The sequence below is a fragment of the Atractosteus spatula genome, chromosome 8 (assembly GCF_055471065.1).
Source record: "Atractosteus spatula isolate fAtrSpa1 chromosome 8, fAtrSpa1.hap1, whole genome shotgun sequence".
NCBI lineage: Eukaryota > Metazoa > Chordata > Actinopteri > Semionotiformes > Lepisosteidae > Atractosteus > Atractosteus spatula.
The window spans coordinates 42,597,426-42,622,874 of record NC_142713.1 but is presented as its reverse complement, the minus strand read 5'-3'; the positions used below and the strand labels follow the sequence as shown (position 1 = coordinate 42,622,874).

Sequence of the window (25,449 nt, the reverse complement as noted above, 5' to 3'; positions counted from 1 at the left end):
CATTCAAAGTTCGCGGTACAAACCCGTACTGCACGCAACTATGCACGAGCCACCAGGCCGTTCCGCGGTACGTGATTGGCTGGCCAAAATGACCGACAGGGGCACTCGTGGTGCATTGGTCAGTAGTGAAAAGATTTAATCATTTAATCTCTTTACTGTGTACATTTTATTCCGCTTAGTATTGAATATTTATATAGAATTTTACAACTAAAGGGAAATTTTAGTAACTTGAGCATAAAAAGAGGAGCATAACGCATCTGAAGGTCATAAACGATATTAATTTAGGAACATAAACATATTATGTAAACTTTATATTGCTGGTATTGGTAATTTAAAGAAAAAATATGCACCAGTATTCTATTTCTCCCTAAACATTTAAAGTCTTACATGTGGTTATTTGGGAAATGTTTTTATGTGCTCCTTCTGACCATATTACTGTACGTTTATGTACTTTGTGAAAATTGATAGTTTTAACCTTTTCTGCGAATACGCTCGTTATCGGAGTAAACAAAAGCATACTTTTAGAATTTGATTAATAGGGAATATAATATGGAATCGCGTATCTAAAGAAATTAATAACAATATAATTATATTCTAAAAGTATGCTTTTGTTTACTCCGATAATGAGCGTATTCGCAGAAAAACTTAAAATGATCAATTTTCACAAAGTATATAAACATACAGTAATATGGTCAAAAGGAGCATGTAAAAATGTTTCTGAAATAATCAAATGTAAGACTTTGATGCTTAAAATGTTTAGGGAGAAATGGAATACTGGTGTGTATTTTTTCTTTAAACTACCAAGACCAGCCATACACAGTACAGTTTGCATACAGTAATATGTTTATGTTCCTAAATTAAGATCTTTTATGAGCATTTGAAAGGCATACTTTGTATGATTGGAAACGAATGCGTGATCGGATCAACAAAATGCTGTGGTGTTACTTTTTGTCAATGAAAAAATAAAGTCTTTTAGTTTATAAAGACGGTTACAAAGAATGTGGACCAGGGTAATACTCTGAGTTTACAGCTTGTCCAAGGTCATTCATTATTAACACTATTAGTAATATATTTGGTAAAGACTTTTATGCATAAAATATTTCTGCATAATTAAAATATTTATGATATATGTGGTAGGTTGTGTACTTTTGTCCAACTGAGCAATTGCTTTCATAAAATATACCAACTTTTTAATGTATAATGATTAACATGCTGTAATACACAGTTTAAATTTAAAAGTCTAAAGAGTATACAACTTAAATTCTTAATTGAATAAAGATCATTCCTCAGCAGTGATCGGGATTCAAAACCGGGTGTTTTCAGGTGACAGCTCAAATGCCGTACAGGAGAGGTTAGGCTTTATTAGCTCCACCTGGCGGTTTTACAAGGTGATTCCGGATACTATTAACATAATCTAATTTGCATGCGGTATATTGCGGTATATTGTGACACGCCCACCGCGTTGTACCGCAGCGTACCCCGCTCGTTTTGAATGCCTGCATCTGTATATAACATTTCTTGATTAACAATGACAGTTAACCATAGCTTATGGCAACTTGAATTTGTCTGCAATTTTTTTTCTCAATCAGACCTTCCATGCAGTTCTGAGAGAACTTTAAGATGAATAATCAGTTAACATGTTTTACAAGGAACAAACCAATTAAGATTAAGTCTGTTTTCTGAGGCTTTATGGAGACCAAAGGTTGTGGTTTCAAACAATATATTAAGATATATAAGCTTATTAAGATATGTTAAGCTTAAAAAATATAGCATGTTTAAAAAAGAAAGGTGGATTTAACAGCATTCCAGAGATTGAGATTTTTGCCTGTTTGACTCTTATTATTGTAGGTCTTTACATTTACCCATAAATATTCCAATACCTTTACATAGTGTTAGCCCTAAACAAATTATACAAAAATGTACTGTATGGGCAGTAAATGGAGAGTAGTGCCACAAATAAAAAAGTAGTAATAGTCCAAGCAAACCACATTAAGAGAGTGTTTTGAGTCTGTAATATCATCATAATTATACTTTTCTCAAGGCATGGAACATTCTATTTGATTTAATAAATATCACAGCTGAAAGGGGTATTTTTCATCTTTTATACTTGTCACTTATTTTTATTCTTTTGTCAGCTTTCCTTTTTGTGGAGATAAAGCATTTTGGTGCTCACTCCTAAATGTACAGTATGGCTTGAGGCCAGTTTCCATCACTTCAGACTCTCAGATCATCCCTTTGTTAAAAGACAGCCGTTTTGACAGAGCCCTGCTTTAAAACTTACATCTGGAAACTGTAACATACTATTAAATCAAATTTCAACACAGTTGATTCTGAAACAAAATGATTTACAAATTAATGGGTAATTCATTTCTGTGATCATTTATTTGTCAGTCAGACATTTTTTAAAATACATATGAAAACAATATTCATACCATTTGAACAGAATATATTTCATGCTGCACTGTCATGGCATGGAGCAGAATAGCTCTATTTAAAAGGGTAGTGTTTAAAATATATCAATAATTACTGTATAATACTTGATAAGGACAATTAAGAACTAAGTAATTATTAGCTGCTGTTACCAAGGGTCTGTAAGCTTGTATTACAGAATTCCTGCACTTTCAATAGATTTACATTTAATTAATTAACTAATGTATCTATTAACTAATGTACCCACTAACTAAAGGTTTTGGACTGCACTTCAGCAATTTCTAAGAAAATGGACTGTATTTAATTTCCTAGTAATCGTAATTAACTTCAGTGGAATTTTAGTTTTAAGTTTTTAGTGGAATAATTAAGACAAGAAATTGTCTTGGAAACCATAATGTAAGACTACTTCAATACAAGACTATTGAAACTTGTTTAGATAGCTCAAGTACAAGTGTGAGAATTTGTCAATGACTTACTGTATTGCTTTTTACAGATTTTTTCAAATACGAAAGTATATATATATATTTTAAATGTATATTACATGTTAAAAAAATTGTAAACATGTTTTCAGTACTTACCAAGCTGACATTGATTCTTTGTAAGAAAATTTAACTTGCATAATAAAGAAAATAGAAGAATAATATCTTGTGGGTAAACCATCTTTTTTTAACTAGACGATTCCATCCAATTTCAGTTTGAACATCCACTTTTTAATGTATTTAATGTAGCATTTCTTGATCGGTACCACTTTGTCAAAACACATTGTTCATATTTCATTGTATATTCTTGGTAAGAATGTAAAAATGTAATTTGATCGATACATATATGTTGTTTTATTTAATATTATATGTAGAAGTGAATTGAAAATGAGTACAGTCTTGATAACCTAATGATTTGAAATTAATTTTATATCTTCATGAATAGCTAATAAGCAGTCTTTGATCGAGGGTGAAACTGGAGATATGGTTCAATTTCAAAATTTTTTCATAAATCATTTTCTTCTTTCACAGTTTGGAAGGACAGAAGTTATTGACAACACATTGAATCCTGATTTTGTACGGAAATTTATTCTAGACTATTTCTTTGAAGAGAGACAAAACCTCCGATTTGATTTGTAAGTACTTAAATTATAAGTTACAGTGCATGTAATTTGCCATTACTAATAGATTTTGCTGCTCAGCAGGCCTACTCTGTTAAGAGTCTGTATTTAAATAACTCTCAAGAGAAACGAGAGGGTCAGAAAGGGAAACTACCAGTGCCTCAGAGATGTGTAAATAATTGAACCTTTGCAGTAGTAAATTTTAAATCTTATCTTCTTGTTGTCATGGGGATGGAGAATGATTAAGGACTGCAAATTAGTAAAGAGATTTTAGCTGAAAATTTTATTTGTTGTCCCACTGAGGAGGCACCAGAGTAAATGTAAACCGGGGTTGTTTTGAAGCATATAGGTAAGGTATTACTATTTCACGTGATATTAAGAGAATTAAACATTAAGTAGGAATACAATAACATAAAAATAAAAAACTAATTAGTTGCTATTTATATAGAGGTATCTTCAGTTTGCCACACGTTTCATTGTCAACACTTCATAAACAGTAACGATTCATCAACATTCATCAACATCTCATCATGAATTGACAACAGTTTGTAACTGACAATTTAATCAGCAGCAACAATACACCACTGGACTTCTCATCACTGAGAATTCCATTTAATTATGATGCCGACACTGTTAAAGGCGTTAAAAATCGATAGCTATATTGTCGCCAGTTATACACAGACACCATGCAAAAAACAAGTTTAGTTTGAATTTAGTCTAGAGGGCACTTCATAAATTAAAAATAGCATATATGCTATTACTTGCAAAGTTCATAAATGAAACACAGCAATGTACTGTAATTTTTAAGACCAATTTCCTCTTAAACTTCAATAAGGATTACAAAAAGTAAAAAAAGATTTCAAATATGAATCCTGTATTTCTTCAGGGCAGTAATACCCCAGGGTATTATTTGTTTATAATTTCTCATAATGCTTAGCTCTTAGCTCCAAGGATGTACATAGGCATGAAGGCACAACGAACGCACAATGGAAGTGAAAATCAGAATGTTAAATAAACAAATGTATTACTACAGATGATTTGCTTTTAAATGTTTTATTTGTGCATTATTATTGCTTGAAGGAACTGCCCAGTCATAAGCAGACTGTTATTTTTCTTGAGAAAATCAAATTGTATATGAAATGTGACGTTTTTGTTGTGGCTTCATAATAAATTGTTGGTGTGGCATTGTCATACTGTAGATATGATATATGATGCATTATTTAATGTGCTCATGGAAACTCCATCCATGCTGTGTGTGAATCCATTCCAGCTGTTAGCTTGTTTAGAGTGCTTGTTAACAAGGTGATTATGCAACACTTATATTTTTAATCCATTTGGACTTTTCCCTAGTATCTTATTTCTCTAATTTAGTTCAAGTTATTGTTTCCATAACCTTTCATGTAATAGAAGTAAGACTTAGTGGTTTATAATTACTTAGTTCACTTATGTAACCCTTCTTATGGGTGGGCACTACATGATCATTTTTTCATTCCATTACTACTACTGCTGTCTTGAGCTACTCTTGGAAGAGTTGTGTTTATGATTTCTGAATGAAAAGATATTTCTTTAAATCCAATTGGTATGATACCATTAGACCATGGGTATTTATTAATCTTCAATGCTTCAAGGTCTTGAAAACTTCTGCCTCTTTTATGCTAATACTATTTATAATAGAATTTTGTCATTTGAAAATAGTCATTTGTGATATCAGCCATTTCCTTTTCATTGTCTTGAGGTTTCCCATTATTGTCTGGGATATACTTATCATTATCATTAATGGTTCTTTTGCTGTTGTAGTAACTAAAGAACTTTTCATTATTTATTTCAGCTCTTTCTCTCTCTTGTACTTTCTATTACCTTTTTAAATCTTTGCTTGCAATTCATTATATGACTTTTCCTCAACTGAATCCTGTTGTTCTTTAATCATTTTGTAAAGTGCTTTCTTATCCCTTACATTTTTCCTTATTGATTAAGTGAATCACTTTATACTGTTTTTTGACTTAGACTTATTCACTCATGAGTTAAGTTTGTTCTGTCCTAGAAACAGAATCTTTATACGTTTGTCATCCATTCTACATCCTACATTCCTTCTGATTTTATAACTAATCCCATTCTCCTTCTCTTAAGCTTGGTCTCAATCCTTCAAAGTCTAATTTCTGTCAATTGTTAACTTCTGTTTGAACCTCAACCCATACAATTTCAAAATATTCTTCAACGCATACCATATTGTGATCACAATGTCATATTTTGTTAACTTACAAACAATAAATATATACATTTTTAATAGCAAATATTTTAAATCAATATGTCAGTGCTTGGACTGAATATGTTTATGGATGAAAAAAGATAAATGTTAGCAAAAACAGGAAAGAAAAAGCCAAACCGAAAATGTGGATTGTATAAATATTGTATCACATCCTTTGTTGGATTAATGTGACTAGACTCCAAGAGTTCTTATTTCTTTGTTGCCTTAAACCTGTTGGATTTTGGCGGTGGATACTGTTTGGCCAGAAGCTGGGATATACCTGTAATCTCTGACAATCTGACACAATAACTATTGACAACTTAAGTTCCCTCAATCTCCTTAGTCAGGTGTAGCTGATTGCGTCAACCACCTCCTGTGTGCTCAGTAAAAATTCTCTGATCTCTGGAGTGATGACATGAGCTGCTTTCTCATTATTCATCCTCCTCCTGAGTCACTTCTGGAAGCACAACTTATCAAGTAATATGTAGAATGAATTACATTGCATGCATGTGCTTAAAATAATATCAATTTATTTAATATTTTGGTTAATGATTATTTAATATGGAGTAGAGGTGTGATTTGAGTTAGTTTGCTTAATCGCCTTAAATCACATAGCTGAGAGTATGACAGCTTTCTGGGATCCCATAACATAGACATTAAATAACGTTTAGAGATAGAGATACAGAGATAAAAATAGAATATGAATAAGGATATGGTTAGGGTCAGAAAATGGGATATGAATGGTCTGATGGAAGTCTTAGTAATATTTGTAAGCTAACCAGTGAGAGTTAAGAGAACCTGATGCTCTGAAGAATATTGTTTTTAGTGAAGGTGACACAAGTGTACTGGAATGAAAACATCTGTACAAGGATAACTTGATGTCAGCACCGCTTCTAGATCGATGTTGGCTCCATGTAAATCCCCCTTGAAATCTGAGAATACTGATCAATGGAGAATCTTAAAGGGGAATTGGAGACATTTTACAAATCCAAGGGGCTGCAAACCCATGTTTTTGCTGCGTGTTTTAGGTAGGATTCTGGGACACTGGCAAGTGAGCCAGGGCTGTGGGTGGAAAAATTGGGGCAGCCCATGTTATGGACCGATACCAAACAACGTAGGTTGCCAATGGGGAGGAGGGGGAGAAGGACATCATGGCAGCTCTGGTGAGCATATTGTTTTCTATGGAGTATGTCCACTGAGGAGAACCTGGATAAAAAATCACACATGGTGGAAAACTGAAGATGGGACTCAGCTGCTGGAAAATTTGAAAGCCGACTGGTGTAGTTGAGATAGGAAAAGTTGGAGTCTGGAATGGTGAGGTCGACCACAGGGAGATTTGTGAAAGGCTGGTGGGATCAGCAAGATGGAGGGCATGAGAATTTGTGTTGGCAGCAGCTGCTATTGGGACCAGAAGATAAAAAGGAGGCAAGAATATGGATGAGACGAGTACTGAAGAGAATTGTTCAAAATACAGTGCACAGACGGATAACATAGACATAGACATTTATACAGAAGTGACCAAGATTAGGATTTTCTCTTTCCAAATTTGTGTTTTATTTTCTTTTTCTTTTCTTTTTCAATAAATTACTCATTAATCACACATTACTAAAAAGTACGATGGAAAACAAACTGTTGGTAGTCGCTTGTTTTCTATAGATGATCCAGAATCTCACCCAATAGTGAATGTCTATTGAGATAGTAAGCACTTTGTAGGTTGGTGGTACAGTAGGCCCAAAAAACTGAATTCTTGAAACAGAGTATGATTTTGAAGTTTGTTCCAAGACTGAAAGCAAAAACTACTAAACCTTTAAGGACAGAAGAACATAAGAATAGTTACAAATTTGAGGAAACCATCTAATCTCTTTGGCTGTTAGTTGCTATGTAATCAGAGAATCATTTCCAGCCTTCTGAAAATCTAAATATATATTTAGACATAGCAGATGATCCTCTGTTTTAGATCTTATTATTGTTTTCACAACCATATGAGTTATAGAATAAAACATATTGGTCTATAATTACTTGAATCAGATTTTGAAACCCTTTTTTGGATGTGCACTACATTAACAATTTTCTTCTTCATGGGTACCACCCCAGGTCTTGAGCAATTTTACTAAATTGTTAATTACTATTTATCCTGTCAATAAAAACAAAAACACTGAAACATTGTCACTACCAGTATGGGTTTGTCTTTATTTTTTCTTTCTTTATTATTTTATTTGACTTATTTTTTTGTTTTTTTACATAATTTATTGCTTTATAATATAGTCTGTAAACAGCTATTTACAGTTCCTGTCACTGATCAGATTGAGAACAGCTGTTCACGTTTAATTTCTAATTGGGTGGGTGTGTGCAAATTTTTGCTGTTGATTACTGTTCAGCAAATACAAGATACCTTTTAAATAAAGGTAACATCAAGTAAATCTTGTAATGTTTTTTTTAATTCTGTAAAATCCGTAATATCATAATGATGATAATAAACAATACAGCAGTGGTTTAGCATTCAGTTTACTCGTTGATCACTCATAACTCGTTTCAGTCTGAGGCGCAACTTCAAAGTCCCATCCTGTCTTAAGGTGTCATTCGGTGTTGTTTTAACACATTTTAATAGAATTTCACTGAAACTGTTAGTACCTCTGAGTGACTGTTGTGGTCAAAAATACTTTTTTTCATCCTGTCAGCATACAAAAGCCTCATACTGTTGTTCAGTTATTGCCACATAGATGAATGTCTTCATATGCCATTATTACCATGAAAATAAATTGGTTGTTTGCAAAATAGTGACACAATTATTTATAGTAAAGCTGTATTTCATATTATTTCCTGCCTCCCAGAACAGCCTTAGGCTGAAGTCATTTTGGAATATTTACCAGATCCTTGCTCTGGTTGTCCTGGCTGAATTTAAGACTTGATTATTATTAATAAACCTGCTTATTTTGTATTGTTTAGGTCAAATTATTTAATATATAGTTATATATAATATATATTTAATAGAAGTGCAACTCTTCAAATTGTAACTTAAAATATATAATAAAATGTGTGTGACATTTAAAATCAGAAGTATTTTTAACAGTTTGTTAGAAATATTGAATAGTAAATTTGCAGAGGATTAAGACATTTCTGTGTTCTTTTGTATTTTAAGGGCACTTAAATGTGTATCAATGATACTAGACATAATGCAATGTAATCTGGTGTAAGATGACCAGGGGAAGGGTCATTCATAACAGGTATTTTCGGAATGACCTACTTAAAATACTAGATATGGACCTTAGCAAAATGGCTGCCAAAAAGAATCAGCTGACCCGTATATGGAAAGGGTCTACCCTGAGAAACAATGATACACAGCTGAGCCGCATCAGGAACCGAAATATAAGTGCCCCGGAGGCAGTGAACAGGGCGGAAGCCGATAAGGTGAATCCGGTTTGGAGGAAGAGAGAGGAAAGAGGTTTATGTTAAAGATCGGACTAAAGAATAACAGACTACTGAAAGGAGAAAAGGTTTATGGTTTTTGGATTGCGGACAGTGGATAAGGATACATCGCGGATTGGCTTTATTACGGACTTTTGGAACTCGGATCGGATCAGGATTAAGGGAACGGATTACGGACTGGATTTGGAAGATAGTTGGAGGAAGAAACGCCACGAAACTCAGGAAAGAAAAGTGTGGTGTGAGTACTTCTCTCATTTACATAAACTTTCCCTCGGAGGCACCACAATTGGTGGAGGATGCGGGCATCTCCCGCTCGGGTTTGAGAATCGAAGAAAGCAAGTTTTTTTTTGTGTGTGGGTGTGGGTTTCGCTTTGCGTGTGTGGAGAAAAACAATGGAACAATTAATACAGCAATTGTCCCAGGCCACCCTCGCCCAATTTTAGGCTTTAAAAGGACAGCAAGAAGCTATCCAAGCGCAGCGGGAGGCGAATCAAATTCAAAGCGAAACTAACGAACGAATTATAGAGGAGCAAAAATTAGTACGGGAAGAATTGCACCGATTGAGGGAAGATATCGGGAAGACCCCAGTAGCGGGGAGAGACACCGTTCAGGCTGAACAAACTGAGCTACAAAAGATGACAGAGCTTGATGATGTGGAAGCGTATTTAACCACCTTTGAAAGAACTGCCTCTCGAAATGCATGGCCCAAAGAGCGATGGGCCGGGAGAGTAGCCCCTTATTTAATTGGAGAAGCCCAAAAGGCCTATTATGACTTAAAAGAAGAAGATGCAGAGAATTATGAGACTCTGAAAAGGGAGATTTTGGCAAGACTGGGGGTAACAATGGCAATACGAGTGGTCCGGTTTCACAATTGGAGATACCAAATGGACAAGCCCACGAGGTCTCAGATGTTTGACCTGGTACATCTGGCAAAGAAATGGCTCCAGCCAGAAGAATTAAACCCAGGACAGGTGGTAGAAAGGGTGGTGTTGGATCACTTTGTGAGGAGTCTTCCTGTTCATCTGAAAAGGAAAGTGAGTGATGGGGATCCCCAGACACTGGACCAGGCAATTGACTTAGTGGACAGACAGCATGCCACTGCGGCCTTGATGGGGGAAGAAAATGGGGAAGTTCAAAAAGAGGAGAGAAGAAGCCCCAAGAGTTCGGAAACTGAAATGAAGTATTGATTACTAAAGTACAGTAATTATCGGGGCCCGCCCCAATTTAAGAAATCCCTTCAAGAAAGGTCAGAACCGAGGCCACCACAAGGGAGAGCAACCTGTCAATGCTATAATTGTCATGAAGAGGGGCATGTAGCCAGCCACTGTCCTAGCCGGTCTGAACCCAGGCAAGAGGACACCAGAGAGGAAGCAAGGTGTGACTACCTCACGGCGAACATTCCGACCTGTGAGGAACCCCACGTTACTAAAATTAAGATAGGGGAAGGACCTGTCGAGGCCTTGCTAGACTTGGGAAGTATGGTGACCCTGGTGATCCCTACAGTGCTACCTGAAGAAACGGAAATCAGGGGCATGGAGGGGATCCCTATTACTTGCATTCACGGGGACACAAAGAGGTATCCCTCGGCAGAAATTAACATCACTACGGAAAGGGGAACATATAAATCAACGGTCAGGGTGGTGGACCAATTACCTTAGCCGGTGGTGTTGGGAAGAGACTGTCCCTACTTCCTCCAAATTTGGAGTAATGTTCAGTCAGCTAGGCAAAGTCCCCTCCCGGGTACTGGACACCATGTCAACAATGCTGTAGACACCCCAGGAGAAGCCGACCCACAGGAAGAAGGCCCCGGACTAGGAGATGAATTCCTGGATATGGATATACCGGACTGGGAGACACCAGAACATCGAGGTAGGTTCGGGACGGCCCAGTTGGAAGATGGAAATTTGAGACATGCATGGGGACATGTGAGGAAAATCGAGGGGAGGCTGTGTAATACCAATGGTTCCCTTAGTTACCCATATTTCATGGTGAAGAACATCCTCCTATATCAGGTGCAGAGGAGAGATCAAGAAGAAGTAGAACAACTTCTGATTCCACGGGCCTACCAGTCGAAACCTCAACTTGGCCCATAGCCACCCCCTGGGAGGACACCTGGGGTTGAAAAAGACAACCGAGAGACTGCTCGCTCGCTTCTTTTGGCCAGGTATATATAAAGCCATCGAGAAATATTGTCGGGAATGCCCGGAATGTCAGAAAACTGCCCCACAACCTTATTATGGGAATCCTTTTATTCCTCTCCCAATTATTGAAACTCCGTTTGAACGGATTGGGATGGATTTGGTGGGACCCCTGATCAGAACCGCCAAAGGACATTAGTATATACTGGTAATAGTGGACTATGCCACAAGGTACCCCGAAGCCATTCCCTTGAGAGCCGCCACCGCCAACAATATAGCTAGGGAGCTAGTACAGGTTTTTTCTAGGGTGGGAATCCCCAAGGAGATCTTAACAGATCAGGGAACTCCTTTTATGTCCAAAGTCATGCGAGACTTAAGTAAACTATTGGGAATTCATCAGATCAGAACTTCAGTATATCACCCACAAACAGATGGACTGGTGGAGCGTTTTAATAAGACCTTCAAAGGCATGCTGAGGAAGGCCATGCAGAAAGATGGTAAAAATTGGAATCAACTACTCCCTTATCTAATGTTTGCGATTCGAGAAGTACCGCAGGCCTCGACTGGGTTTTCTCCCTTTGAGTTACTATACACTCGGAGACCACGAGGCCTATTAGATCTGTTTAAAGAATCTTGGGAGCATCAGCCTTCACCTTTCCAGATTGTCATCGAACATGTCGAACAAATGAGAGAAAGAATCAACATTGTTGTGCCCATTGTGAAAGAAAACCTGGAAAAAGCCCAGGCCCAACAAAAGCAGATTTACAATAGGGGAACTATTGTACGAGAATTTCAGCCTGGGGACAAAGTTTTAGTATTGGTTCCAACCCCGGAATGTAAATTCCTGGCCTCCTGGCAGTGAGCTTATGAGGTGGTTGAAAAGGTGGGTCCGGTCAACTACAAAGTCAAGCGACATGACAAACGGCGTCCGCACCAGATCTACCATGTCAATTTATTAAAAAAATGGCATGGAGCAGAAGTTCTGCTCACCCACTTCTCCCCTGACCCTTTGGAAGAAGAAACAGGTGCTATAGCCGTGGGGGACCTGGCTCCGCCACAGAAGCAGGAATTACAAGAATTCCTATCGCAGAACAAAGATGTTTTTTCCAGGACACCGGGTCGAACTCACCTCATCCAGCATAAGATTATTACAGAACAAGGGAAAAGGGTAAGATTGCCTCCCTATCGAATACCGGAAGCCAAAAGGAAATTAATTAAAGAAGAGGTAGAAAAAATGTTAAGTATGGGAATAATAGAGGAATCCCATAGCAAGTGGGCTAGTCCTATAGTTTTGATACCCAAGCCGGACGGGACTATTAGATTCTGTAATAATTTCAAAAGGTTAAACGAGATCTTGCTGTTTGATGCATACCCTATGCCTCATATCGATGAGTTAATTGAGCGATAAGGTAATGCCCGATATATCAGTACGCTGGATCTTACAAAGGGGTATTGGCAGGTGCCACTGGCTGAAGAAGCTAAAGCCAAGACCGCTTTTGCCACCCCTGAGGGGCTGTACCAGTATCGGGTCCTACCATTTGGTTTACACGGAGCCCCAGCTACTTTTCAACGATTAATGGACCGAATACTTAGACCATATCGTGATTTTGCGGTCGCCTACTTAGATGATGTTGTGATCCATAGTACAACCTGGGAACAACACCTACAACACCTGGAAGCAGTAACGGGAGCTTTACGAGAAGCAGGATTAACGGCCAATCCCAATAAATGTTGCATGGGGGCCCGGGAAGCCAATTATCTCGGCTATACGATTGGGAGGGGAATGATTATGCCTCAAGATCGAAAGGTACAGTTAATCAAAAACTGGCCTAAGCTGTCTACGAAAAAGCAGATACAAAAATTTTGGGACTGGCGAGTTATTATCGCCGCTTCATTCCAGGATTTGCCTCCATTGCCGCCCCTCTGCATGACTTGACAAAAACAAGCTGTCCTGAAAAGGTAAAATGGACAGAAATGGGAGAGAGGGCCTTTCAGGACTTAAAAGCAACGTTATCTTCTCAACCGGTCTTACAGGCGCCGGACTTTAACAAGACATTCATGGTTCAAACGGATGCTTCCGATACTGGGGTTGGAGCCATACTGTCACAAGAAATTGATGGACTAGAGCACTCTATTTTATATATTAGCCGTAAGTTACACCCCACGGAAAAACATTATTCAATGATAGAAAAAGAATGTCTTGCAATAAAATGGGCTCTTGACTATTTAAGATATTATTTGTTGGGAAGACAGTTTGTTCTGTATACCGATCATGCACCATTAACATGGATGTTGAAAAATATGGACAAAAACGATTGAATCACCCAAAGGGGCCTTAGTCTTCAAAGGTTTCAGTTCCGGACAGTGTATAGACCTGGGAAAAAACAAGGTAATGTAGATGCCCTCTCCCGAATGCATTGTTTATTTTTTTTTAGACAGCCCGAGGACGGGGCTGATCTCAGGGGGAGGGTATGTAAAATGACCAGGGGAAGGGTCATTCATAACAGGTATTTTCGCAATGACCTACTTAAAATACTAGATATGGACCTTAGCAAAATGGCTGCCAAAAAGAATCAGCTGACCCGTATATGGAAAGGGTCTACCCTGAGAAACAATGAGACACAGCTGAGCCGCATCAGGAACCGAAATATAAGTGCCCCGGAGGCAGTGAACAGGGCGGAAGCCGATAAGGTGAATGCGGTTTGGAGGAAGAGAGAGGAAAGAGGTTTATGTTAAAGATCGGACTAAAGAATAACGGACTACTGAAAGGAGAAAAGGTTTATGGTTTTTGGATTGCGGACAGTGGATAAGGATACATCGCGGATTGGCTTTATTACGGACTTTTGGAACTCGGATCAGATCAGGATTAAGGGAACGGATTACGGACTGGATTTGGAAGATAGTTGGAGGAAGAAACGCCACGAAACTCAGGAAAGAAAAGTGTGATGTGAGTACTTCTCTCATTTACATAAACTTTCCCCCGGAGGCACCACACTGGTAATTAACCTTAAAGTTTTCTTGTTAGATTTTGCATTTATGAAATGTTAACTGATAAATTTTAGGAAGTTCTAAACATTTTTTTCAAATAAATATAAAGTATTGCTTTATAATATTATTTTGTCTTACATCAACAGCACATTAATATCGTGCTTTTTATTGTTTTGGCTGCAAAGGCGTAGTGTAATTTTATCATAAAATATGAAACATAGCATACAGTTCAGCATTTTGCACACATTAGTTTGCAAACTTTGCTCTTGAAGGATTCATTTAGATGCAAATTGCATCAATGGGAAAACTGCTATTCATGTTGAAGAGGTTACAGAATATCAGATTTTTTTTTACTTCCTGCTAGGTTATACACTGCTGCACTGAACCATTATGATTAGTCCTCAGCATTGCTGTTTATGACAAAACCCTTCCTAATATCTTTTTCATAATCCAAATCAGACATATGTCCCATCCTATCATGAACATATGGGCCTACAGCAAACAAATCAGGAAAAAGTTATGTTGCATTCTGCTTTGTGAAACATGAAACATGTTATTAAGGAATGTGTGTGCATCATAAACACAAGACATATCCCACAAAATGTAGCCCTTATTGTTTTTTTCAAAATAATTATTTATTTTCATGCCATGCTTGGAAGTACTTGGTGTTTGTTATTGGGAAGATTTTAGCTGAATGTTTGAGTTTGAAACATCTATGGAATGGACAGGCAGAAGCCGGCCCCAGCTGAATCCCCTTTAACAAGATGAAATGCCTCTAATGGAACCCCTGTGGTTGGCAAGTTGTTTTCTGGGAATTGAGACATTGCTGTAATCCAGTTTACTTCAAACAGACTTGGATAACAGCTGCCATGTCTTTTTTTCCCTTTCCCACCGCATATTTGCTTCAGGCTGTGCTTGACTAGATGTCCTTTTGCTTTACCTATCATTCTGTGATGTCGGTTTTTAACCAACAGATTGCTTCTAAGCGTGTGGCATGAGCAATTCTACAGTGTCTCCTTAGACTCACTTTCATCGTATAATATTAGTATAAACGAATGTATATCCACTGAAATCTAGCAGAACCTAATACCTCTGCTGCTGCACTTCATAATATTTTTAATCATTTATTATTAGTACTTTGAAAATTATTTTTCCTCACATGTTCTCAGTTATCTTAAATGTTTAAAAAGTACATAAGAATCATAAAACTCAGTGTGGGTTTGTTTTAGAAATTTAACAGGTACAGTACATTACCCTGAGGACCAACAATTATATGTATTAACAAACTAAAACACACATACAGTAGGCATTGGTTTCATGAATGATTGTTATTGATGCCTATTGATGAAAGAAAGCATAGATCAACATATTTACTTTCAGATAACACTCAGAACTGGAATGTAGATTTAAGATTTCTTTATTTGCCATATACAACAAGTGTATTGGAATGCTTACTTGTTCAGCTGTACCCAGTAACATTAGAGAGAAAAATAAAAATAGCCAAGGTAAATAATAACAATAATAGCCTGCTTGTTCATGTTAATCTCGCAGTAATGGCTGGAATTGCAAATAAGTACCACTGGTGTGATAGAAATATTGTAGCTAAATCTCAATACTCTTGTTATTGTAAGTTTTTAAAATAAATTTACATTTAAGTTTTATTTTAAGTTAGTAGTGGTGACTGATATCTAATTCAAAGGCTTCAGCTGCAATGAAGCATTGACTCTTTTCAAGCATGTTATGCTGTTGAGAATAGTTCTGTGAATTCTAATCAGAACTTTATCAAACCCTATAGCTATTAGTTTCATTGTTTCTTGTCTGTTTAAACAGTCACGATATATTTACATTATTGGAATACTCCATGTTCACCGTATCATCTATCTCAGAGTTAATGATTTGATTTTTTTTCAGAATGCATGAGTTAGATGTCCAACAAAATATGACTAATCCCATATACATGTAGACTGACTGTGACCTACTGCATTCAGAGCCAGGCTTGAATGTTGAAAAATGTCAGCTTGCATTAACATCAGTTTTTCCAGCAAATGAACTTGGCCATTAAAGACAGAGGATGTTTAAAGGGGACATGCATAGATGAATAAATACAAGAATCTCATGTATTTAGTACAGTATATCTTAAGTGCTTTTTATACTGAATGCTTTAATGGGTAGGCATATGAATTTGGCTTTATTCCCCATGCTAATATGATTATCATGCATTATTTTCAAGATTTCAACAGCATCATTTAAAATAAAGACAAATATCTAGAGAAGTTTGGCAAATTATTTTTTTGTTCTAGTGTATTCTTTGAAATAGGAGACTTAATAAAATAAATTTTTGCAATAAAACACGTTTTTGATTTTCCTTTTTGGGACCATAATGTTTTCTACAATACAGAAATAACACTAATCCTTCCTCACCCAAAGCCCTCTTCACCCATCCTCCTCAACCCTCCTTCGCATTTCTGTTTAATGAGCAAGTTTAATTATAATTTACAGTATGTCAGTGAACCCAGGGATGCAGATAAGTAAAATATTAATCCTACACAAAGAATTTGTATTACTAAATAATGAAAGTTCCCTTTTGTGGATACAAACTATGCAGTGAGATTGAGCATGCCTTGAAAGAAAACCCTGAAAAGACAGGTAATTAATAAAAGAGCTTGTGTGTTGTATAAAAAAAATTGTAAATGTTTGCATTGAAGAGCAAGTACAGTGTTGCTTGGAAATAATTTGTGGGAGATGAGAAGGATGGATGAATCTTTTTGCTTTTGAGGGTGAGTCATAGATTACTGAGATGGAAAGCCCTCTGGTAGTGTTTTGTGTTCGTAACAGCTCTTACAGCTGTATATATGGCTCTAGCTCGATTTCCAACAAACTGAAGGGTTAGAAATTTGAGACAAAAATCTTAAACAGGCTGCCTAAATCTGTGTATTGGCGATCACTAATTATAATTTATAAATTGTTTTAAAGGTCCGGTGATAGTGGTCAAAGTAGTTACTATTTATTTACTGTGTCTAGTTATCTGTCTAGCTATCTTTTTTTTACAAAGAGCACATGAGGCAAGTTTTCTCCTATGGGCAAACATTAATATAGTTTGCTTACTGTTCAGCAGTCAATTTGCTCTTAGTTTTTTTTTAGGAAAATAAGGATCTTAATATATATTTGTGACACTTAAGTCTGCATTCTCCATGTTTTCTTTACCTCTGGAAAAGTTGGTGAATGTTTTCTTTATTCAGTTTTACTGTCCCACTTCTCCGTGATTCTTCCACTTATGGTGGCTGCGTAAGAGGCAGTTTCCTAATGTTTCTCTGAGACAGGTATTGTAATACATGTTTGTGAGCAGTGAAAAGATGAGTCACAGCAGTAATGCCCTTTACATTAAATCTCTTAGGAAAGCTCTTGACTTTCCATTCAGCTTGGGGGCTTTTCTGGCTTGAATATTCCACAGATTGACCTCTTTTTAAAAAAGTATGGGTTGTGGCTAAGGTATCCTTGGTTTGATGAAATGAAATATTTTAATCTTTGTAGTTCATAGCTCTGGTAAAATGTAGTTACTTTTCTAAATCTTTACATATTGCATTACTTAATATATATACAATTATATTTTAATGTTATAGTACATGTCAAGTAAAAAGAATACTGTATATTTGAATCAAGTAAGGGCATAAAGCATTCAGAGATCCACATTGATGTAATGTTTTCCTTAATTGGGTAATTAATTCAGTAGTCTCTCCCCATACAGAACGCATCCTCTATACTTCCCATGCTATATATTACAAACTTTCAAGTAATCACACAATTTCTTTTAACTAAAACATCTACTATTCTATATTCTATTCTATCTATATTATTTATGTCACAAACAGAGGGATTTCAGTAAATTTGCACACTTATGTATTATGTGATTCATATAAAATAAATGAACCTTTATAATCTTCTGCTGAATTTTAAATCAAATGAAAATAGAAGAAAAGGATTTACATTGAACAAAGATGTATCAATTATATGCAAAGCTAAAGAATATGAAGTCATTCATGTGTGTTTTAACAATATTACTTTCATATTAAGCATGATAAATATTACTGACACCTACTGTATATATATATTATGTGGTTTGATCTTTATGTCCCTGGGTGGACCTGATAATGTCAGTAAATTGGTGACCATAGATTGTGAAGGTAAAGAGAGATCTCCCGATCCCCAAATAATTTAAATCACTATTTCATGCAGTTTTAATTTCATTTGCAGGGTGGCAGAATTTGGATAATGCTAAATGTGAATTGGATAAACAAATCTCACAGTGACAGATCTTCCAAGATTTGACTGTAACAGTACAGAGCGTTTTTCTTGTGATAAATCCTGGTAATACAAGCAAAATATTTAAAAAGTCTTTTGTCTCTTTAATATGTATTGTAAACTGTTTAATATGTATGTCAAATGCAATATTAATCTGAAATAGTAGGGTATAACCTCACAGTTAAAGTCAGCAGTATTCTCAACAGGATGCACATTTCTGTGCATAGCTACACTACAGATTAAGTATGACTATTAACTTACCTTTTCTTATGACTTTTTAATAATTATGTTTAATACATGAAGGGACAGTTATTTGCAACTGAACTGAATTCTGATAGTTAAATTATTATATCTTAATATAATACCAATCAAATGCAGTATATTACATATAATACTAAAACTATATACTGAACATTTTGGAATATGATCAATTATACAGCTCAAATGCATGGTTTCAATGAGCTATTGCAATGTTTAGATGAAAAAGGTTTTGCAAACAAAAATCTGCAGAGTTTATTGTTTTTTTATCTATTACCACTATTTATAAAAACTTCCATTTCAGCTACACTTGTTATAAGCCAAGAACATGGCTTCTCAACCTTTTTAAGTCTTATCTTAAATATGTGTCATAATGGTTGGGATTCACATAAAAAACAAAAACTGCAGAAGAAAGAAGCTGTAGTTACACAGACTATTTTGAATTAAATATAATACGTAGCTGCTGGTTACTAATTACATTAATAATATTACATTTACAGTAAATACAATATATATATATACAATGCTTACCCCCAGTAAGATACTAGGGGCTTGCTTCTGGAAAATAGTCACATCAAGACAGGTGAAACAGGTGAAAGGCTGACGCAGGGAGAAGCATTCAGAGTTGTTTGCATCTATTCCATCTCTACATTTCTATAACGGTTACAGATGAAACCCCTGACTCACACAAGTACAGTATATGGTAGTGAAAAGCAACAGAAATGTGATAGCCTGCTATGAGGGATATAAATGTTCATTGGCTGCCAGACTCCAAAATGAATCAAGGTTAAGTTATATGAACTGAAACTTCAGGCTGCTGTCAGCTGATAGTTCCATCATCTGGGTTTCCAACATAGTGGAAAATGCAAGGTCCATAGCAGCAAGATCCACTGGGAATCCTAAACCCAAAGATTTTCATCCTGGGAGTCTTCTGGGAAATATTCTAAGATTTTATTTTACAGTTGAATTAAAGGCTGAGACTAAGCTTTAGTGTCTTTAAAGTAGGGAAATTCTTCCAAAATCTAACTTTAAGTTAGGTTGTTTGTGTTATAGTGTGAGTTGCTTCATGAATTCCTAAAGTTAGTCAGACATCAGTCATACAGCACAGATTCTTTTTGAACTAAAATATTTAGCGGTTCCAGCAGGTCAAATATGTCTGATAAATAGGTATTGCACAAAATTCAACATCAAGGTAAAATTTTGCCAAATTGGACATTTTATCATCAAAAATGGCACACACTGTTTTTGTTCATAGAGGCAATTCTGCGCCTTCCTTCTTGAAAGTCTTCTTTCTTACTAAAACAAATTTCTTTCAGTTACAAATGCTTTGAGTCCATGCTCTTACACAAAGCAGCGACATACCTGTATCTGGAATTTAGGACATTGTTTATCATGTAATTTTCCTGCTTTATTACAATATCCAAGACTTCATATCATTCTTGTGACATTTTTTTCTGTCAGTCTTTCTTGATGTGAAAAACATTACATACTGTATACTACCCCTGTGGGGGTCTTTTTATTGAATATGTTTCACGTCACCTCTAGTTTCCCAGTCATGGATTCACCACTTTCTGTGCACACCCAGATGTATTTTTTCACTTGTCAGACATCACTCTGGTGGAGAGCTAATCTCTTAAAATAAGCAAAAAACAGAATTAGTGGACATCAGTAGATTCGTCCAGCTTTAGCCCAATATATTTGCCAGATAAATGTAGCTTCATTTTTCTTCTGCTCTCTAAAAATTCAAAGCAATGTTTTTCAGTAGTTTTTTTCAAAATAGTTTTTCAGTAGAATATATTCAGTGGTTTGAGTATAATTAATTCTGCAATTATTGTTATTCTTTGGCAGGCAAGCGTTTAATTTAAATATCCTCTCTTACCATGAATTGCAAATAAGTCTGATGAATGCTGGTGGGATAGTACTCTGACAGCCAAATGTGCTGGCTCTTTAACACGAACGAGGACATCATGAATTGTGAGGAATTCATGGCTTTCAGTCTATGGCTCCAAAAGGGAGGAATGTCTGCACTTGGGCACAAACTGGAGGTCATCTCTCATAAGACTACAGCTGGAGTGATCCACCAATGAAGAACAAGCCATATGGGGAAATGCCACTACACCTGATGACATTAAGTCCAAAAACCACCTGTTATGATGCAACTTCAAAAGTCTCCACACAGCAGGTTTTGATGCGCTGTAAAACCCTGACAACTTGACAGCTATCATGTGACTGTGATGACCACTGTCTGAACTGCAAATGAAGTGTATTTGACAGTAACTGGCAGGCTGAGAGACCTATGTTGTTTCCGTCCAGCACTCTGCAACAAGAGTAGTTTTGTGATGAACGCCGTATTGGAATTTTCTTCGGGTGCAGAAGTTGTGTTTCTTATCTTCCCTTTTCAGCACCGAATAAACCTTTACTTGTTCCTTTGCAGCCTACGCATGCTGACGCAGTTACAGTACCTACAGTACTTGAACTATTGGAATTTTGCCTGTGATCACCAAATATAATTTTGTTGAAACCACTGTATATTACCAAAATATTCAGTGTAGCAACTACAAAATGTGCGACTCCCTCTTATTGTGTGGCTTTTTTCCCCAAGTCCTGAGAATATGTATACTTTCCATTGGATAAGCCTCCTTCAAAGTGAGGCTAAGCAGAACTCTTCTGTTTTCCTGCACCAAACGGACATCCTCTGGGACAAAGCCAGCAGACAAAGATTGGAGTGACTGGATCTAGCATTCTTCTTCACACAGGGCTTTTAAAAATCTCATGTGTCTGTTCAAGCATTCTTAATTTGGATGAGTATACATTTGATGTTCACATTTACAACACTTTATAATTAAGTTATTATTATTCCAAACTCGTTTAAGTTTGATAAAAATTAATTCAGGAAAGTAATTGAATATTTGTCTTTCAAGAGTGTAGGAATGTTGATGTGTTTGAATGAGACTGATTATTTGTGAGGTTGACTAAACTAACGCAAGTATTATAATCAATGTATTTTATTTTTGTTTTCCTGATTATGTTTTGTAGTTCCTGAGTGATTGTTCAGCCATTTGTATCACGGCACTTTTATTCATTAACATATTTACTGTTGTTTTCGTTTATTTTGCACTTTTTCTCCATCTGTCCATCCATTTTCTAACTCAGGGCCCCAGCACTACAAAGAGAGAATACTAGCCACCATGCTACCTGCACATTTTGTTACTGTATTAAAAAAATGAATATTGTATTTTTGGAATCTGTGTGCTTTTTGTTTTGATTGATTGTTTCCTAGTTTACTGTCTCAATTTCTAATAGTTGTTATAAATTCAAACCATAAAATCATTACAGCACATCTGACATTTTGTTTAATAGATATTCTAACATTTTTTGTTTTTGTTTTGTTTTGCAGGTATGATGTTGATTCAAAGAGTTCAAACTTGTCAAAACATGTAAGTTCCCCTCTATGTTTGCTTATTTTTTTGTACCATCAACATTGTAAAATAGAATTTCTGTAATAGTATCCTTTCATGTGCTTGTATAATATTTAACAGATTCATTCTACAGTGTAGTTTGGTTTCATATTACTGAAGTTTATGATTAAATACTGTCATTTTTTTGCAGTCATGGACATAACTGAACACATAATGTAAAGGAATCTTAATGTAATAATCAAGAAAAAACATCAACCATATTTAATTTATTAAAATTTGGGGAATTAATGTGGTATTCCACAAATCTGTAAACATGCTTGCTACAAATAAAGGTGTCTAAGTAATTGTTTTTTTTGCAAAAATGTAAAAAAGCTTGATGGTATTTTTTTAGGTCCAGCACTAACATAATTATTCCTGAAATGTCAAATTTTCTCTGTAATGGTAGGAGCCTTAAATTCTTAGATTTTATTCCTTAATTGTCTAGTTTTGAGAATTTAAAAATTTAAAAATTGATCTATTACAGTATTTGTGTTTTTGCTCAGTGTTGCACAGGACTTTTCTGATCCAAACAGAAACAGAAGTGGCCTGTTGTGAGCTCTGTGCCCCGTTTCCTAGTTTAAATTCCCAACTACGTTAAGCAAATGCCGTCCCAATTTAGTGTAACCATGGTTAAAATGCTACACATTCTGCATGTACAAGTCCTATTTGTTCCAGAAAGTCGCTCCCTCTTTCTGAAACCTGATCGTAATTTCACCAATCTTTCACAACCCTTAGTGTTTCTGTGCTGCACTTTGAATATATATATAGATCAGAATTTTTCATATTACCATTTTTGGCCAAATGACTATGTCATTGAATGAATCTCACATGCCCCAAAATACTTGCTACAAAAGGCAGATTTGAAATACTGTATGTTTTCATCAGTAATGATCTTAAGATGGTCTATTTTAAGTTTGAAGAAAATCATTAACACCTCAGATAGAAAAAGGATGACTATAAAACATGAAAATAAAGATGTGGAAAAGGGATCAAAGCAACAAGTGTTGGGTTTCATTTTAAATATTAAATCGGTCATCTCAGAGTGATATACTGTATTAAAAAACAATACTGAAGTTACCAAAAAAATGATTTTCAAGAGGTACCAAATACATTGACTCGATTTCTGGCACTGGAATATTTGACCTAATGTTAGAAAATCTTTCTGACAAATCTCATTAAATTATGACTTACATTACCCATCACATTACACATTCCATTAGCTTTAGTACAGTGTAGTGTGATCATAGTCAGAAGGCAGACACAAGGTATTGATGACCTTAAAATGATGTCTTGAATCACTACCAATCAATTTGGAGTAGCATGCATTTCTGATGTTAGTCCTTGGCCTCATAAAGCCTAATTAATGTAGTGAATTTCCATTTGCATTCAAATTGACAATCTGTAGACCTTATGGGCTGTAGTCCTTCATTAAATGGTTGAGAGTTCTGGTTCTGGTTTAAAACCTAGTTTGTCTTTGTAGGGGACACACACTTTAGAATTTCTGACAATGTAGTGATTTAATTTAACACAAGGTATTTCTTAGCTAGAGAATAAATATAAAGCAGAGTTACCTAAGTTAATTGGTTGTTTTGGCTGTTTTAACCATTTGAGTTATAAGGATGGTTACGTAATATGAAAATTTACTATACAATTGCTAAAGTTCCTTATGAATCTAAGATGAAAATAGAGGGTTTGGTAATAATTTTCATTGGTCTCTCAGCATCTACCACCTTTGTTTTCTATCATGTAAAAGTTACTTTAGAGAAATTCATTCTAAACAATATCTACATATTGGCTAAAATGTCAGTTAGAAAATGTCTCTAAATTAGTAGATAAAATTAATTTTCAAACTACTTGATATTTCTGAATGCCTATAACCTTCACATTTTCAGTATTTACCATCTGAGTCTCATCAAACAACTGCTGAGTTTATAACCAGAATGATGGAAAAGAATCAAACTCAATGCAGATGTCATACAATATTTGTCTATATATTTACATACATATACTGTATGTACATATGTGTCTGCACACTACTGTACATGTCAACCACAGCAATGGAAAGATACTCAATTGTGTAGCTCCATACTTCAGCTTCAGAGAATACTAAACACTGAAGAACTCTAAGAATTTCAGTCTGAGTAAAACAGCATTTTCACAACAAGTAACCTTGTTCACATCCTTGTGAATTCAATTGCAATTACATAGAATTATAAAGGAATGGAATGAAATGAAACACTCCCATTGGCTCAATATTCCACTTTATTGCTCACTAATCAAAGGGTTAGTTCTCAAAACACACTCTACAATGGGCTGTTTAATCAATGACAAGAAGAGGATGCCATAGTTATAACTATCATAATTGTGATTTGAAAATGCTTTACCTAAGCTACATGGTAGTTATCAAAAAAACATACCCACAAATAACATTGACATAAAAATAGAACCTTTACAATTTAAAGACATCAGTTTGCTAAAAGAAACTGTGGTAGAAATACCAGTATTTGTGGTAGAAAATAAACAAATATCCAAGAGAAAAAGCAAAATATAAGAGACATTTGTCTGGCCATAAGGACCACAAAGCTGGAATCTCCATGATATACCAAAGTGATACTGCACAGGTGATCACCATAGGAATAGCAGATTGTTAATTTGATTAATACTGGTAAATAATACTATTATTAATAGTCTAAAGGTTAATATTTATGCATTAATTACTTGTGATTTGTGGGAATTGGGTATGGTCTTTTAATTAACTAATATACTCTATATTAATTACTTATAAAATCTAACAATTCATGGTTTTACATTTCAGTTTTATACTGTAGAATCAAATCATGAAACACATAATCTACTGTATGTGCTCAATTATTAATACATTGCCCATTGTAATTGAATCTCAGTTGGCTAAAGAGTTGAGAATATTTTAAAGTAGCATGAACATATTCAAAACATTGTGTAAAAAAAGTAATCCTAATTGCATACGAAATCTGGTTTTATATTTACAGGTTTAAAACTAATTTCTTCAAAAAAGTTTTAAAAAGTCTGATTGATGACACAGTGATCATTAGTACATTAATACAGCATGTTTGAATATCTTTTTCTTCA

At 35.5% G+C, this 25,449-nt stretch overlaps 1 protein-coding gene across 1 annotated transcript in view; it reads left to right on the top strand.

Moving 5' to 3' along the window:
- Positions 1-25,449, top strand: part of LOC148829636 (copine-8) — a 170,289-nt gene that overhangs the window by 49,748 nt on the left and 95,092 nt on the right. Inside the window, exons 4-5 of the mRNA XM_088923442.1 lie at positions 3,441-3,544; positions 22,281-22,320. Of these exons, the coding sequence (XP_088779568.1) occupies positions 3,441-3,544; positions 22,281-22,320 (144 nt within the window). The remainder of the gene's footprint in view (positions 1-3,440; positions 3,545-22,280; positions 22,321-25,449) is intronic.